The following is a 15,903-nucleotide window of genomic DNA, read 5'->3' on the forward strand; positions in this document are numbered from 1 at the left end:
TAGTATCAATAGCATTAAAAAAGAAGTTATTTAAGTATTTTACACATAAACACTATATAACAAGTTTGGCCCTGCCCTGGGGTCAGAACTGCTGCCATGGAAATCGTGAAATTTACAATTTTGGTAGAGGCCTTCCTGCTCGACATCACCATGCATTTAGTTTTTCTTACACATGTGCGGTTCTCGAGAAGAAAATTTTTGAAAATTGGTCAATTTTGGGCAGTTTTTGCACCGCCCCTAAGGCCCCAAGGGTGCTGGAGTCCTGAAATTTACAATTTATGTCCCCCTTGTCCCAAAGATGATTCATACCAATTATGAAAAGAATTGGACTAGTAGTTATCAAGAAGAAGATAAAAATGTTCAATTGTTAACGCACGACAATGGATGACAACCGATTGCAATAGGTCAACTGAGTTTACTTAAAGTCTTTTTGCTGTTAGCATGAATTCGTAATAAGCATGTTCAATGTAATTGTGTTTTACAGCAAGTGTGAATTCGTTATAAGTGTGTTCACTGTAACTGTGTTTTACTGTAAGTGTGAATTCATTATATGTGTGTTCATTGTAACTGTGTTTTACTGTAAGTGTGAATTCGTTATAAGTGTGTTCACTGTAACTGTGTTTTACTTTAAGTGTGAATTCATTATACAGAGTGTAAGTATGTTCACTGTAACCATGTTTTACTGTAAGTGTGAATTCATTATAAGTGTGTTCACTGTAACTTTGTTTTACTGTAAGTGTGAATTCGTTATAAATGTGTTCACTGTAACTATGTTTGACTGTAGGTATGTATTAATTATAATTGTGTTCACTGTAACTGTGTTTTACTGTAAGTGTGAATTCATTATAAGCGTGTTCACTGCAACTGTGGTTTATTTAAGTGAGAATTCATTATAAAAGTGTTCATTGTCACTGTGCTTTACTGTAAGTGTGAATTCATTATAAGACTGTTCTCTGTAACCGTGTTTTACTGTAAGTGTAAATTCATTATAAGAGTGTTCTCTGAATTTGTTATAAGCATATTCACTGTAACTGTGTTTTACTGTGAGTGTGAATTCATTATAAGCGTGTTCTCTGAATTTGTTATAAGCATATTCACTATAATCGTGTTTTAATGTTAGTGTGAATTCATTATAAGTGTGTTCACTGTAACTGTGTTTTACTGTAATTGTGAATTCATTATAAGTGTGTTCACTGTAACTTTGTTTTACTGTAAGTGTGAATTCATTATAATCGTGTTCACTGTAACTGTGTTTTACTGTAATTGTGAATTCATTATAAGTGTGTTCACTGTAACCATGGTTTACTGTAATTACCTCTAGATCTTTTTTCAGCCGATCCTCTCTCTCCTTAGCATATTCAATTTCTGTTAACGTTCTCCTCAGATTTTCTGTTTGGTTCTTTCTTTCACCTATAGAATTAAAAAGTGAAGATTTTATAGAGAGAACACAGATTTCTATACTGTATATTTGTTTTATTTTTTTCTTTCACCTATAGAATTAAAAAGTGAAGATTGATTTTATAGAGAGAACACAGATTTCTATACTGTATATTTGTTTTATTTTTTTCTTTCACCTATAGAATTAAAAAGTGAAGATTTTATAGAGAGAACACAGATTTCTATACTGTATATTTGTTTTATTTTTTTCTTTCACCTATAGAATTAAAAAGTGAAGATTGATTTTATAGAGAGAACACAGATTTCTATACTGTATATTTGTTTTATTTTTTTCTTTCACCTATAGAATTAAAAAGTGAAGATTGATTTTATAGAGAGAACACAGATTTCTATACTGTATATTTGTTTTATTTTTTTCTTTCACCTATAGAATTAAAAAGTGAAGATTGATTTTATAGAGAGAACACAGATTTCTATACTGTATATTTGTTTTATTTTATATTATAGCACCACTATCATACAGATATAAGAATGTGGGGTGGGGAATGGAAGGGGTATAAAAAATACGCTCTTTAAGTTTGGTCCCCCTCCTGTGTGCCTGTTGTATAGGCACTGTACTTACTCTCTAAGTCTTGTATCTTTTCAGTGAACTCTGATATGGCACTGGAATAAGATTGAAAATCAAACAGAATGTTACATGTATCATTCATAACAAATGCACTACTAGTGTTTTATAAAGTTACAATACATTTGATTGGTTGATTCATATTTTTCAAACCAATTTATATTTTAGATAAATTGGCCAGCTGCTCTTCCACACACTATAATGATGTTATAATTCAGATTTTGATATTGCTCCGCATCATAGACATTCATTTTTTGTATGCATATGAATTGTACAAGTCGGATGTTTTGAAAAATCAAATAGCTATTAGTTAATCCATTTTTAAAAGAAAACGGTTTAGAGCCAATGTACACCATCAACCACTTCACAGGTCCCCATACAAGTGAAAAATTCTCGTGAGGGACGTTCAACAATATACATGTACAATCAATATAACTCTGCCTCAAACAATTGAAATGAATCTGCCCCAAACAATTTGATATCATACAACATGGTTAAGTATTATCTTTATTCCTTATGTGTTTCAAGGAATACCACACATTTCTCAGTGTTGTGTTTACCTTTCGTGTTGCACCACAAGGGAGTCCAGTTTGTCCCGTTCTGCCCTCAGTATATCCAACTCTGTGTGACATTTTGACACCGAATGGTTCTGAAAAACAGGAGATATTAGAAGTAAGATTTTTCTGAAAGTTGTTTTGCTAGGAAAACTGAAGTCGTAAAAAAACCAGACCTGTCCAATATTTACTCTCACTTCAAATCTGGACAAGTATATCAATAACTAAATCTCCTCAATATAGCACAATACTGAGTAGCATGCAGTAAAAATAAAACAACACAACTAAACCCATTCTCATAACATACTCTCTCCTCACTACTTAGTACAATGTAATTATTTACTCTGTCCCCAGTACGGTACATCGATGACTTATTCTCCCCTTAGTACTGTACATAATAACTTACTCTCTCCTTAGTACTGTACATAATAACTTACTCTCTCCTTAGTACTGTACATAATAACTTATTCTCTCCTTAGTACTGTACATAATAACTTACTCTCTCCTTAGTACTGTACATAATAACTTACTCTCTCCTTAGTACTGTACATAATAACTTACTCTCTCCTTAGTACTGTATATAATAACTTACTCTCTCCTTAGTACTGTACATAATAACTTACTCTCTCCTTAGTGCTGTATATAATAACTTACTCTCTCCTTAGTACTGTATATAACTTACTCTCTCCTTAGTACTGCACATAATAACTTACTCTCTCCTTAGTACTGTATATAATAACTTACTCTCTCCTTAGTACTGTACATAATAACTTACTCTCTCCTTAGTACTGTATATAATAACTTACTCTCTCCTTAGTACTGTATATAATAACTTACTCTCTCCTCAATGCTCCTCCTGAGCTGTGTTTCTGTTTCCTTTGAGCTTTGCTTCTCAATGTTAAGTTGATGCTGGGTGTCCTGTAGGTCTCGGGTCAACTCATTGATCTTACCTAAAAAAGATAAAACAATGTAGGGAAGCCCTGTATCTGGTTAATGATTTACAATTCAATCATCCCTGTCCCCATGACTTACTCTAGTTAATGATTTACAATTCAATCATCCCTGTCCTCACGACTTCCTCTGGTTAACAATGATTTACAATTCAATCATCCCTGTCCCCATGACTTACTCTGGTTAATGATTCACAATTCAATCATCCCTGTCCCCACAACTTACTCTGGAGCTGGTCTTTTACGTCACTAAGCTGTGATTCTCTCTCATGGACTGAGCTTCTCTGATGGTTGATTTCTCGCTGACATTTTGTTAGCTCAAACTCTAGATTCTGTCGAGTAGCCTCCCCTTTCTCCAGCTGTGACCTCAGTTTGGCTACCTGACTCTCCAGCTCCGATGTCTGAAATTTACATCATTAAATCATCAAATGATATCCTCTGGACCGTAGAACTGGGATTCTTTTTCCCTATTGAACAAGCCATGTGATTCACTGACTTACAATGGTGTAAAATTTCATGAGAAAAATTGTAACCTACCTCTGTATTTGATCTAGTGGCTGCTTCCAGTCTCTCCTTCTCCGCCACATTCAGTCTACGACGCACTTGAGACAAGGTCTCTACAATATTTCATCATCAAATAGTTGTTATGAAATGCTAACCAAAATATGTGATTGTGTACATACAAGTACATATGTGCCAATTTAGAATGTACATGTATTATGACTTTCAAAAATACATGTGTACATGTATGATACAATTACTATTTCCTAATGATTTTTTTCTTTTTTTCCCTTAAATAACTTCATAATACATGTAGTAGGAATCATGTCATTGTTCTCCATGTATAATATCTATGTGATTACAAAATGTTGTTTCTTATCATTTATTTAGTTTTGCATTAGAAAATCTGTTTACAATGACTCAGACTTCCTGACCTTGTTCTGATTGGAGGTCAAGGTTGAGCTGTTTGACTTGTAGACGGAGCTGGTTGTTCTCCAGCCTGTATTTGTTGATGTCATCATTCTGTATGGGAGATCGGGACAGCGACATCTTCCAGTCAGCAGTCACGTTCTGATAATTGTAATTGTTGGAAGTGTCCTCCGGCTTTGACTACAAATAAAAACATCATCAAGAAACAGTGAGTTTAGCATACATTACAATTCTGTTCAAACAATCAGAATTAATCTCACAAGAAGTCGCTTCCGTCTCCATAAATCTTTTCTATTTTCCATTGCATAAGTTGCACTTTATTCTCCCTTAAATCTTGCCAACTGTTCACCTACTGAGCGAGTTCATGAGAACTACACCAAATATTTGAAATCCTCTAAAGCTTTACGTCAATGATGACTGTGTGTAGAATTTAGTATGCCATGGATCTGTTTATTATCAATCACTGAATTTCTAACTTTCTAATCTTATAAGATTACAAAATGAATGTGTCTAGGTGTCAATAACCATGCATATCAGTTCTTATCTTGTTTATAAAATACCTACAAAAGTTTCACACTTGCACAGGTGCTTCCAAACTTTCAAAATAATTAATCACTGAATGTCTGACAAACGTTCTCTAAAGTGTACAAACTGTGTATGTCTTGGTAATAGATTTTGTTTTGAGTTTTAGATTTGTTTGGAATTCACAATTGCACATTTTGAAGAAATTATGAAAGAAACATTTGATAATTTTATCACACATTACAGAAAGAAATGCAATAAACCATGTAAAAATCAAAGAAATAGACTTTAAAAAAAAAAACTCTCTCTAATTTGAAAGCATTTAAGTAATCTTTGTTAGAGGTAAGCACAAATTGATATAAACACACATTATCATTTAGTTTTAAGCAGTAATACAGAACCATGCAAATTGCAGGGGAAAGAGAACACCAAACACAATATCGGGAGTCACGGCAACAGTGTTATAAATATATATACTTAAAGATTTGACTAATGACAGTGTTATAAATATATATACCTAAAGATCTGACTAATGACAGTGTTATAAATATATATACCTAAAGATCTGGCTAATGACCGTGATGCCCATGCATCAAGTCAATAATGTCTAAATCAAGCCTAAATATTTCCATTGACATAAAAATTGATTTTTAGCAAAATTACAAATTAATTCCTGAAAGCAAAATGACAGGCATATGAAGTTCCTTCAGCTTCCTTATTTCATCATCTGATTTTTAAAAAAATAAACAAAAACTTTCATCTTAAAGGGTGGAAGAGATATCCTTCATGTACACTAATTTGATTAGAATGTAAAACCTTTAAAAAGTTGAAATTTACTGTGCATATCTTAATCTATATTCTCAATTGAGAATTGACCAACTTATTATCTCTCTTCATCTAATGTCATGAGGGGTCATATCATTGTTATAGAATTGGATCTTATAAGTAAGGAAGAGGACTACAATATGCAAGTTCCGAGATATCAGCTCTTCTGTGATGGAGGTACGTTCAGTGTTCTGTTGAACGCTTTGGTGGGTACAAGATGTATACATATATTATAGACTACCTTATGTAAATAAGGATAAAAGTTATGAAAGCGTAAATTTTGTTTATATCAGCCGTTGGTATACATTAAACTGACCATATGAAAAAGAATAATTTTTATTTGAATTAGGCCATTAAATTAAATATGAATGTATTTTTTATTTTCTCTTCTGCACGAGTGATAATTTAATCAAAGAAAGATGGTGATTATGGATTTTTTTTGAGTTATTTAATCATCAAATAATCATAAACCTACTAAAATTGTGTGTCCCAGCAGTTTGGGTGGTTGCATCATCCTATAGGCAGCGATAAGCATTTATACCCACCGCATGTGGACGAAAGTATGTTTTGCGTCTCACTGTGCATAAGAGTTCCACAAAGGGATAGTACTATTGGGCAACACGGAAATTGCGAATTACTGTATCACATCAGATTTTTGCCCATCAGTTCTGACAATTGAATCCAATGATTTAAAATGAATTTTTTGTGAATTTAATTCTGTTACAGGATTGGATCTGAAAGATATTCTACTGTGGAAACTACCCTCCGAAAACATTCATCACTGAAACATTCAAAGACTGAAACATTCACAAGCTCTGACAACAACACTAACAACAGGAATACCATAATTATAGCTCTCTGGACATTAGTTCCTGCAAGCTAAAGATGACAAACAACTTTCTTTGCCTGCTAAACCCACTGTGTTTGCAACACATGTTCATTAAGATTTTCTTGAGATATCATAAGCCACACATATTGACAATACTAAGATGTAACTTACCCGATACCTATATAAGCTACTTGATGTTGGATAAAAGCTTCCAGAGTACTGTACAAATATTTTACAATACATATAAAGTTTAGAATTAAAAAAAAAAAACATGCATTCAGTTCAAATACACAATTTCCATGATATCACCTCTTCTGTGAGAGATATATATATGGTAAACACTACATAACAAAATTTAAAAAGACTTTTTTAATTAAAAAAAAAGAGCTACAAGACAGTAAAGCAGTAAAGTTATTAGGTTCTGGGAAACCTTGTCCTTGAATAATGGCGAATTTAATAACATTGTGAGAGTTGTCAAAGCATTTAAACTTGCCATGTGTGCATACACAAATATCTTTTGCCTTTTATCACATTAAACACTCAGAAAAGGAAAATAATTGGAAAACTCAGAAATTGTGTATCAAAAATTACCCTCACTAAAATATTTTTATTGTCATGATAATGGTACAAATAAGGAAAGACTTAGAAAATTTTCATCACTTGTTATGCAGATTCAATACCCCAGTTTTGAGATATGAGCTCTTCTGTGTAGGAGGTGCATTTAGTGGAACTTAGAATGCCTAAGTGAGACAAAGTGGACCTACAGTCAGTTAGGAAGATGATCAAATGTATTAAAAGTGGTTTCTTTCTAAATATGTAAATGTGGGAAATACAAAATACTATAGAAAAAAATGTTTTACTGAAGTGGAAACATAAAAACAATGTCAAATTTGCAAGTAATATCCTAGATCCTGTGGGGACCCGGGTTAAAATAGGTCCTCAGTAGCCCTTGCTTGTCGTAAGAGGCGACTAAATGGGGCAGTCCCTCGGATGAGACCGTAAAAACCGAAGCCCTGTGTCACAGCAGGTGTGGCACAATAAAGATCCCTCCCTGCTCAAAGGCCATAAGCGCAGAGCATAGGCCTAAATTTGAAGCCCTTCACCGGTCTTGGTGATGTCTCCATATGGGTGAAATATTCTCGAGCGGGACGTTAAACAATATTTAATCAATCAATCAATCCTAGATATGGTACTTAATTAAGACCAACGAAATAACGTGATATAATAAGAATACCATGTATCTAATTACTCCCTAAATACTTATCACTTACTTAGTTTGTGTATCAGTTGAATTCTGGTGATCAAACAGCATATGAGAAACTTAATGAGCACATTCTTTTATGCAGTGATGGATATTTGTCCCACTCCTGCATGTAAACAAATTGTTTCGCACCTTACTATGTATGAGAGTTTTCCAAAGGGAAATAACTTGGAAGCATCTCTAAACCGGTGGATTGAATCAAGTCAATGTCTTTCCTGCTGCATATCATATATATATCATGTATAATGATAAGTAAACAACATTGTACAGTAACTTAGAGCTGACTTGACATATCTGTAATAATATTTCAAAAGCAGGAAATGTTGGCCATACAAATTTACATGTAAGGACTAAACCAGGACCACCTAGAAAATACATGTTTGCAACAAGTGAACAAACTGAATATCTGTTGTGCATGCAATGCTAGTTGAATAATTTAAGTGTGTCTCAGTCCCCTCACCACTATATAACTAAATCCGTATGACATTTTAATGATGGAACATTCTATCCCTATAACCTACCAACTGTTCATTGGAGCTTGGAGATTCTTCTTCTTCTTCTCCTCCATTTATGCTTGCCTGTGATACACCATCATGTCCATCCACATCCCTCAGAGCTTCAAATTCATTTGTTGGGCTTTGAATTTCCTCCATTTTACTTCTAATAAACATATATAATAAATGCATAGTGCGTTTTTGTTTATAATCAGAAATAAAATCTGGTCAGGGCAATACCCATTTCTAGATTTGCTGTGACGTGTTGCTATACCATGCAATATTTTTTACGAGATTTAGCCTAGGATCTGTTGCAAATTACAAAATCATTAAACACGCACTCTGGATTCTGTATGCAGAGAATTGATTCAAAACTTATTTCTCCCGAGTTCCGTGTTAAGCAATGACTACAAATATTACGGTGCATAGCATATCCTATATCTGTCAGTCTAGGGTCTATATGGACAATATTCAACTTCAACCCTTCAAACGTTAGTAAATAAACAATTAAACAAAGGTTTCAACAGACATGCACTATGTGAGTGGCTCATCACTACAAAATAAACATCCAATGAGTCAGAAAATGTATGTTTAAGTGGAAATGATAGGAAAAATAAACCTTATTGGTGTGGAAACTTATTTCTGAGGCCTCCCGATCGCCATATTGTTTACAAGTGCAGATACGGACAGATAAGATTTAGAATTGTTGATTGGATAAAATTTTAATTTTTCACGTGGCGCGAAAACATGTTTCAACACACGACTTGCAGGTTCTCAACGTTTTTAAAAAATATATAGATCTAGACCCTAGTATGATAAAATCATTGGCTGCCTGTAAACAAATTAGTTTATTTACAGGACGACACTTTAAAAAAAAAATAAATCATATATTCTTAAAACGTCGAGAGCATGTGACACAACTATCAGCGTACAAAAACATCATGTATATTTTCTAAATGACCCCCCCCCCCCCCCCCGAAAAAAATTAACTTAAAAACAACGCGATTTCAAACATTTCTAACTGGGGGGAGGGGTGGGGGTGCTTTTAAGGACGGCCGGTTACTACCTTTTTCGACTTTTCACAGGGGTTCGGCATCGGCATGTATTTGACATTGAGAAGGCGAACTGGATCTAAAGGGGGGAGGGGGGGGGGTCTAAATGGTAAACGGAAAAAAAAGTCACAGGAAAAAAAGTAACAGGAAATAAAGTCACAATCTGGGTAGGAAAAAAAGTAACAGGAAAATAAGTCACAGGAAAAAAAGTCACAATATGTATGACCACTAACATATTTTTTCCTTCATCCTATGTATGGCTTCAAAAATTGTAAATTGATGCCATTTTGTCTACTTATACAGGAAATACACTGTCTAGAAAAGGGGAAGGGTGCCTTGTGAAGCCACTATAATTAATCTCAACAGTCCCTGTCAACAACTGTTGTAAATACTTAAAAGTTAATTACTTTTTATTGGGGTTATTTGTTTGTTTTAACATTAAAATATTTAAACTCTGTTGCAAATGATTAAAAAAAAACATGGAATCTTATAACTCTGAATCAAATTTAAGTAAAACTTTTCTCCTTATATAATTGACTTTTTTATATATATACATGTAGTTTTCTTTCAAAATATATATACTGTGACTTTCTCCCCCTTTTTATATGACCCTTTTCTATCAAATTATATACTATGAATTTTTCCCTATACATATAATATAATATATATTGCGACTTTTTTTATACAAAATATATATTGTGACTTTTTTTCCTACATCTATTTGATTTTCATACAAAATGTATATTGTGACTTTTTTTCCTGTGACTTATTTTCCTGTGACTTTTTATCTGTGACTTTTTTTCCTGTGACTTTTTTTCCTACATTCGTCTAAATATATAACGTGTTTTGACTTTAATTCGGATTTCCATCGGCAGAATAGATCTTGATATTTTCCCCATTCCGTCAATATCTTAAAGACACCACCTGATTAAAAAAAACTACACCCCCCCCCCCTCTTAAAAAAAAACCCCAACAAATTTGTTATATTTTTCTTTAATTCAGATATTTGATGGGCACGATCAAGCAAGTTATGCACTGAATTGAACGAACGAATTATGCTCTGTCTCATCATTAAAATCAGATGTATAATTGTTTTATGCACTTTAAAAGCATCCAAAAATGAATCTCCGAGCACTCCATGCAATGCGGACACCGTCGCTGGCGACTGCCGAAATGTTCGATACATCTGCCTTCATCAAAATGATTCGGCCTTTCCTGGGTCATACGGTATATTGCGTGTAGATGTTTACAAGTCTTTACTCGGCACAGCGCAGAGAATGTCCGCTCACTTGTGGTGGCTGGCATCTCTAAAATTAGTCTCAGGAGTCACAATGGAGGATAGTCATCTGGAGACATCTGAGACGCTAACTTCACCACATAGGAAATGGACACAGTTGATGAATTACATAGTTGTTTTTTTTTGCGAGCGTTGTGAAAGTCTCCAGTTGCGATGAAAGGGGCCGGGGGTCGTGTCCAAAACATCACTGTATAACAATCCAGGGGCGGATCCAGGAATTGCGGTTACCCCCGGGGGGGGGGGGGGCACTTAATGAGGCTAGGGGCTCCTGGATTTTATAGGACTTGAAATATGTCTCCTATTTAGTCATTAATAAAATGACGCAAATTTTAAGGATTTTGTAAAAAATTAAGTTTTCCCAATAAAGTAATTCAAGAAATCAAAAGATTTTGCCATTTATTTCTCCGGGAGTGGAAGAAATTATTGCTTCTTTTATCGTTTAGTACATTTTTCTGAACAAGACACCATAATTTACCTTAAATTTGAAAATTTTAGGGGGTGGGGTGGGGTGGGGCGCCGGCTGCGCCCCCCTTAAATCCGCCACTGCAATCCATATGTTTTCGCCACGCACAGACTTCAGAAGAACGTCTTCTAGATGGCGATACACTTTATACCTAGCTGATCAAAACGACCCTTGATGCAGTTGGGTCCAACAAGCCCCCGCCGGTTTTCCCCTTTAAAATATAATGTTCTTGATATACTGTGAATTATGGGAGACACTGCCTCTCTCTCTCTCTCTCTCTCTCTCTCTCTCTCTCTCTCTCTCTCATAGCCGTCGAATCGACGATGCTTTCAGTGTCACCTCATGTGACTGCGGATTTCGAATGCGGATGCACAGTCATCCACACTGCGAACAAGTTATGTTGCGGGATGTGCTCTGCTGTCTCTCTTTTCTTGCCTGACGTACGTTTCGCTTCCAGGACATCAAGACCTTTTGTTTCAAAGAACTTGACGCCCTTGCTGACCACAGTCCTCCATGCGTCATGTTCTTTGGTCAGGGATTCCCATCCATCGACTTTGATGTCACAGGTTTTGAGAGAAGTATTTTTAGTAGGAATGGGAAAAAGACTGATCAATGAAGACTACAAAATAAAGTTCAGGTATTAATTTCATAATCAGCATGCCATTTCGGGGCATGAGTGGTGCATCCGGAACGACGAGGGGTCATCTTATCTGCAGGAGGAGCACGATCTGGTGTATGTTGATTTTCATTTTTGGAGCTCCCTGTTGTTGTCATCGGAGAACAAACGACGACGTTCTAAAGGGGTCTGTTCCTGTCTATCTTGTTTGTCTTTGAAAATTTGTTGTGCAAATGTTTTGGTAGATGGTGAGGTAACTTCCCTGTCAACGGGGACTTTGGATGAGTCAGATGTCTCATACCGATTGTTAGACCGTTCTTGGCACACTGATTTTGACTGCAGATATCTTCGTTTACCTGATCAGAATATAGGTCTCACGGCGGGTGTGACCGGTCGACAGGAGATGCTTACTCCTCCTAGGCACCTGATCCGACTTCTGGTGTGTCCAGGGGTCTGTGTCTGCCCAACTATCTATTTTGTATTGTTTATAGGAGTTATGAGATTGATCACTGTTCGTTATCTTCATCTTTCATGTGAGGGAGTTAGGTCTTGGGGTTTTCTGGACAGACACTGGTGGTATACCATTATGGGTCAATAATGGCGTTGCGTCTGGCACCCTGACATAGTTTTGAGGAAGTTTTATAAATGGATCCTTGGAAGACTTGCATATTCCTTTGTGGAGTAAGTCAGAGTCTATGGTCTTTGTAGGCACGTGTGGTTTTACAGGTATGGATTTACTAAGGAACTTCCTATTTCGTATGGTAACCCTGTCTGAGCTATCCACTTCAACGACGTATTGGTCAAACTGACGAACTTCGATGATGATGCCCGTCTTGTCCCACTTCATGGGATGAGGTCCTGTTTAGTTCTTTATTCGGACATGGTCACCAGTGATCGGTGGTGGGAGGCGCCTGGTACGTTCCATTCAGCGTTCTGCTGAACGCATATGGCGTATGCGGAGAGTATCTTCTCTGGCAAATGCAGTCTCCTGCCAAGTACTATGGGGTTTATATTTGCCTGGTGAGATTGGGATGAAGTCACGGATAAGGTGGTTGAAAACATACATTGCAGGAGACAACTTGGTGTCCCTGTCAGGGGTATTCCTGTAGTGGAGCATCGCGCGTTGGAACAGGTCAGTGTCGAGGTCACCGTTTGTGACAGTGTTGTCTGTGATGAGGCGCTTCACAGTTTTTGCCCCCCCCCCCATTTCCGCTCGGCAATTGCTATGTGGGAATGCAACTGACGATAATCGGTGATGTATACCCCAGTCTTTCAGGAATTGACGTGTGGCTGTTGCCGTGAATTCTGGTTCGCCGTCAGATGCGAGTTTGTCTGGGATGCCAAAAGTGACGAATATACATCTAAGGCAATTTATCAAACCAGGTGCTCCCTCTGATGATTTCTTAACAACTGGCAAGTTTGAATATCTGTCGACAATGACTAGGTAATTTGTACCTTTGTAGTGGAAGAAATCACCACATAGGCATTGGAATGGATAGTCCGGAGAAATAAGAGGGGTTGGTGGAGCGCTGGGGTTGGAAGGTGCGATACGATTACATTGAATGCAATGAGCACGAACAGAAGTGATAACCGGTGTAATTCCTGGCCAGAAAACGGAAGTTTCAGCTCTTGAAATCATGGCAGCTACCCCTGATGGGCAAAGTGTAGGACTGAAAGGATCCCCTGCCTAAGTGAGGGAGGTATAACAATACGATCCTTATAAAGGACAACCCCATCTAAAGAGTGGATATGTTCCCGAAACTGGAAATATTCTCGCAGGGTAGGAGGAAACTCATGTCTGGACTCAGGTATGCCTGATTCAATGAGCTGTAGTAGTTGGTGCATGTTGACATCACTTGTGGTGGCTATGCGGATTCTGTCCTAAGTGACCGGTTAAATGGAGAGTGGGTTGAGGGTGGTAGTTGCTGCAGCAACTAAGTTCTCTTCCATATTGTCAGGGTCATCTGTGGAACGTATACCAGCCAGGAAATGGGATGATGAAAGAGCAGAGCTGATAGAGGCCATGCCATCCGGTAAGTGCAGTTTTTCAGGTTTTCCTCCTGGGTGACGCGAGATACAGTCAGCTGCACGGTGCTTCACATCTGGTATATGGATTACACGAAATCGATTTCGGGGTGTTTTTTCTTTGAGGTTTCAGAGGCGGGAATTTGGAATGTCCTCTAAAGATCTGTCCCCGAGTATCTTTAAAAGTGGCTTGTGATCAACAGCGATGATGAAGTTGTCGTATCCGAGGACAAAGTATTTGGCCTTATATAGAGCATCTTCAACAGCAAGGGCTTCACCCTCTATGGGAGCGTATCTTGATTCGGCTACGTAGATGAATCTAATCCCAACGAGGGTTATTTTCCAGCCTGATGTGCAGCAGAATGATTCTTGACTCAGGACATATGCAATGTATTTGGAATAGCCAAAATCCAATACCAGTTTTTGAATAATCTGTTGCTAAGCAATTAGGTTTGTTGTGGTTAAATATTTTCACCTCATGCTCGATTTCTCTGATGATGGCCTCTTCAGACATTTGGAAAAGATTTTCCAGCGCAGTAGTCCATTCAAATGGTGCATTATGCTCGAGTTGTTATCGGAAAGGGATTATCTTGCCTGCCATGCTGAATGCATATGAAACTTAATTGACGAGTCCGAACCAAGACCGTACATCAAATATGTTGGGGAGTGGGGGGGTGGGGTGGGGGGGGGGGGGGTAGGGAAATTCATAATGGCATTAAAGTACATGGACAAACACTGTTTGAAGTGATTTCAAGCCCTGCAAATTCAACACTGTCTTGTTCAAATAGGAAATTTCTCTGAGTTGAGTGTGATACCATTTCGTCCACATATATCTAGCCACTGTGCAACCTAAAGAAGCTGTCCTCAAGGGAATCTGCCCGAAGGAGGATGTCGTCGATGCATTTAGTCTTGTTCTGGATGTGTGCAACAATCTCGTCATATCGCCTAGTATAGCCATCACCGGATGCAATGTATCCCTGTGGAGCTGTCTTGTAGCGATATCTGCCCCATGGAGTTATGAACGTTGTGAGATGGCGATCATCGTGATAGATGGGAACACTGTGGTATCCATTCCAGGCATCTAAGACAGATTTCATTTTGCTATGGGAAACAAGTCTGGCTTGGTGAAATGGTGATGGGTTTCACAGGTAGCATGTGCATTAAGGGGTTAAAACTCAACTGTGCGTTGAGGTTTGCCATTTTGCTTTGCATACACAACCATTCTATGGCACCATGTAACAGGTTCGCCGATAGGCACAGGCTCTATGACTCCCAAGATGTACATCTTGATCCAGTCCTGCCTTGACTTCTTCATGCCAATGAATTGATACAGGAACAGGTGTATGGCGAGTCACAGGTTTAGCACCGGGTTCCACCATCAGACGCATTGGAGGGCCCCTCATTAGTGGTATTGCCTGATATACACAGGTATTGAAAGTGCTAGACCCGTAATAGTTCAGTACGTAATCACGGAGTTTAATTCGATTGTCATCTGTTGCTGCAAACGGGAATTTCGTTGGAAGTGGCGGCGGCAGCTGACGCGTAGGACATTGGCAGTTCTGTGTCTCCTAAGGTGTATCTACTGTGATCATGTTTTCACTACTGTTACCAATTGTGGGGAAGGTGTCAGGAATGATTCCGAGTGCAACACGAGCTTCTCTGCTAAGGAAGAGTTTATCAGAATTGTCAGTCACATATGTCATATGCCTGGTTTCAACTGACTTGCCATGGTTATCTAGTCCAGATATGCGAAGGATGATAACGCCGAGGATCTATAGATACAGAGTTAGCCAAGCACGGACCCCTGGATATACCAGAGGTTGAATCAGGTGCTTAGGAGTAAGCATCCCCTGTCGACCGGTCACACCTGCTGTGAGCCCTATATCTTGATCAGGTAAACGGAACAATCCGTAGTAATAATCAGTGAGTAGAGAACGGCCTAACAATAGGAATGAAACACGTCAGACAGCATTTGACACAATCACGACAATGATAGGTCGTATTGGCAAACTAGATCTTTATAACGACCATATAATTTGCGAAATGCTGACTTTAAAATAGA

The 15,903-nt window shown here is 37.4% G+C and overlaps 1 protein-coding gene across 7 annotated transcripts in view; it reads right to left on the reverse strand.

The window, feature by feature from the left end:
• LOC125652142 (coiled-coil domain-containing protein 171-like) overlaps positions 1 to 9,354 on the reverse strand; it is a 33,293-nt gene extending 23,939 nt beyond the window's left edge. For 4 of the 7 annotated variants that reach the window (XM_056139202.1, XM_056139206.1, XM_056139201.1 and 1 more), the window contains exons 1-10: positions 9,008 to 9,354; positions 8,416 to 8,554; positions 6,805 to 6,852; positions 4,463 to 4,637; positions 4,065 to 4,144; positions 3,754 to 3,928; positions 3,415 to 3,527; positions 2,584 to 2,672; positions 2,021 to 2,061; positions 1,316 to 1,410 (exon numbers count right to left, since the gene is read on the reverse strand). In XM_056139202.1, coding sequence (XP_055995177.1) covers positions 1,316 to 1,410; positions 2,021 to 2,061; positions 2,584 to 2,672; positions 3,415 to 3,527; positions 3,754 to 3,928; positions 4,065 to 4,144; positions 4,463 to 4,637; positions 6,805 to 6,852; positions 8,416 to 8,547 — 948 coding nt within the window. In that variant the 5' untranslated portion in view covers positions 8,548 to 8,554; positions 9,008 to 9,354. The remainder of the gene's footprint in view (positions 1 to 1,315; positions 1,411 to 2,020; positions 2,062 to 2,583; positions 2,673 to 3,414; positions 3,528 to 3,753; positions 3,929 to 4,064; positions 4,145 to 4,462; positions 4,638 to 6,804; positions 6,853 to 8,415; positions 8,555 to 9,007) is intronic. The other 3 variants (XM_056139207.1, XM_056139208.1, XM_056139205.1) reach the window with 1 other exon arrangement.
• Between the last annotated feature and the right edge of the window lie 6,549 nt (positions 9,355 to 15,903).

The sequence above is a fragment of the Ostrea edulis genome, chromosome 5, assembly GCF_947568905.1.
Source record: "Ostrea edulis chromosome 5, xbOstEdul1.1, whole genome shotgun sequence".
NCBI classification, from domain to species: Eukaryota; Metazoa; Mollusca; class Bivalvia; order Ostreida; family Ostreidae; genus Ostrea; species Ostrea edulis.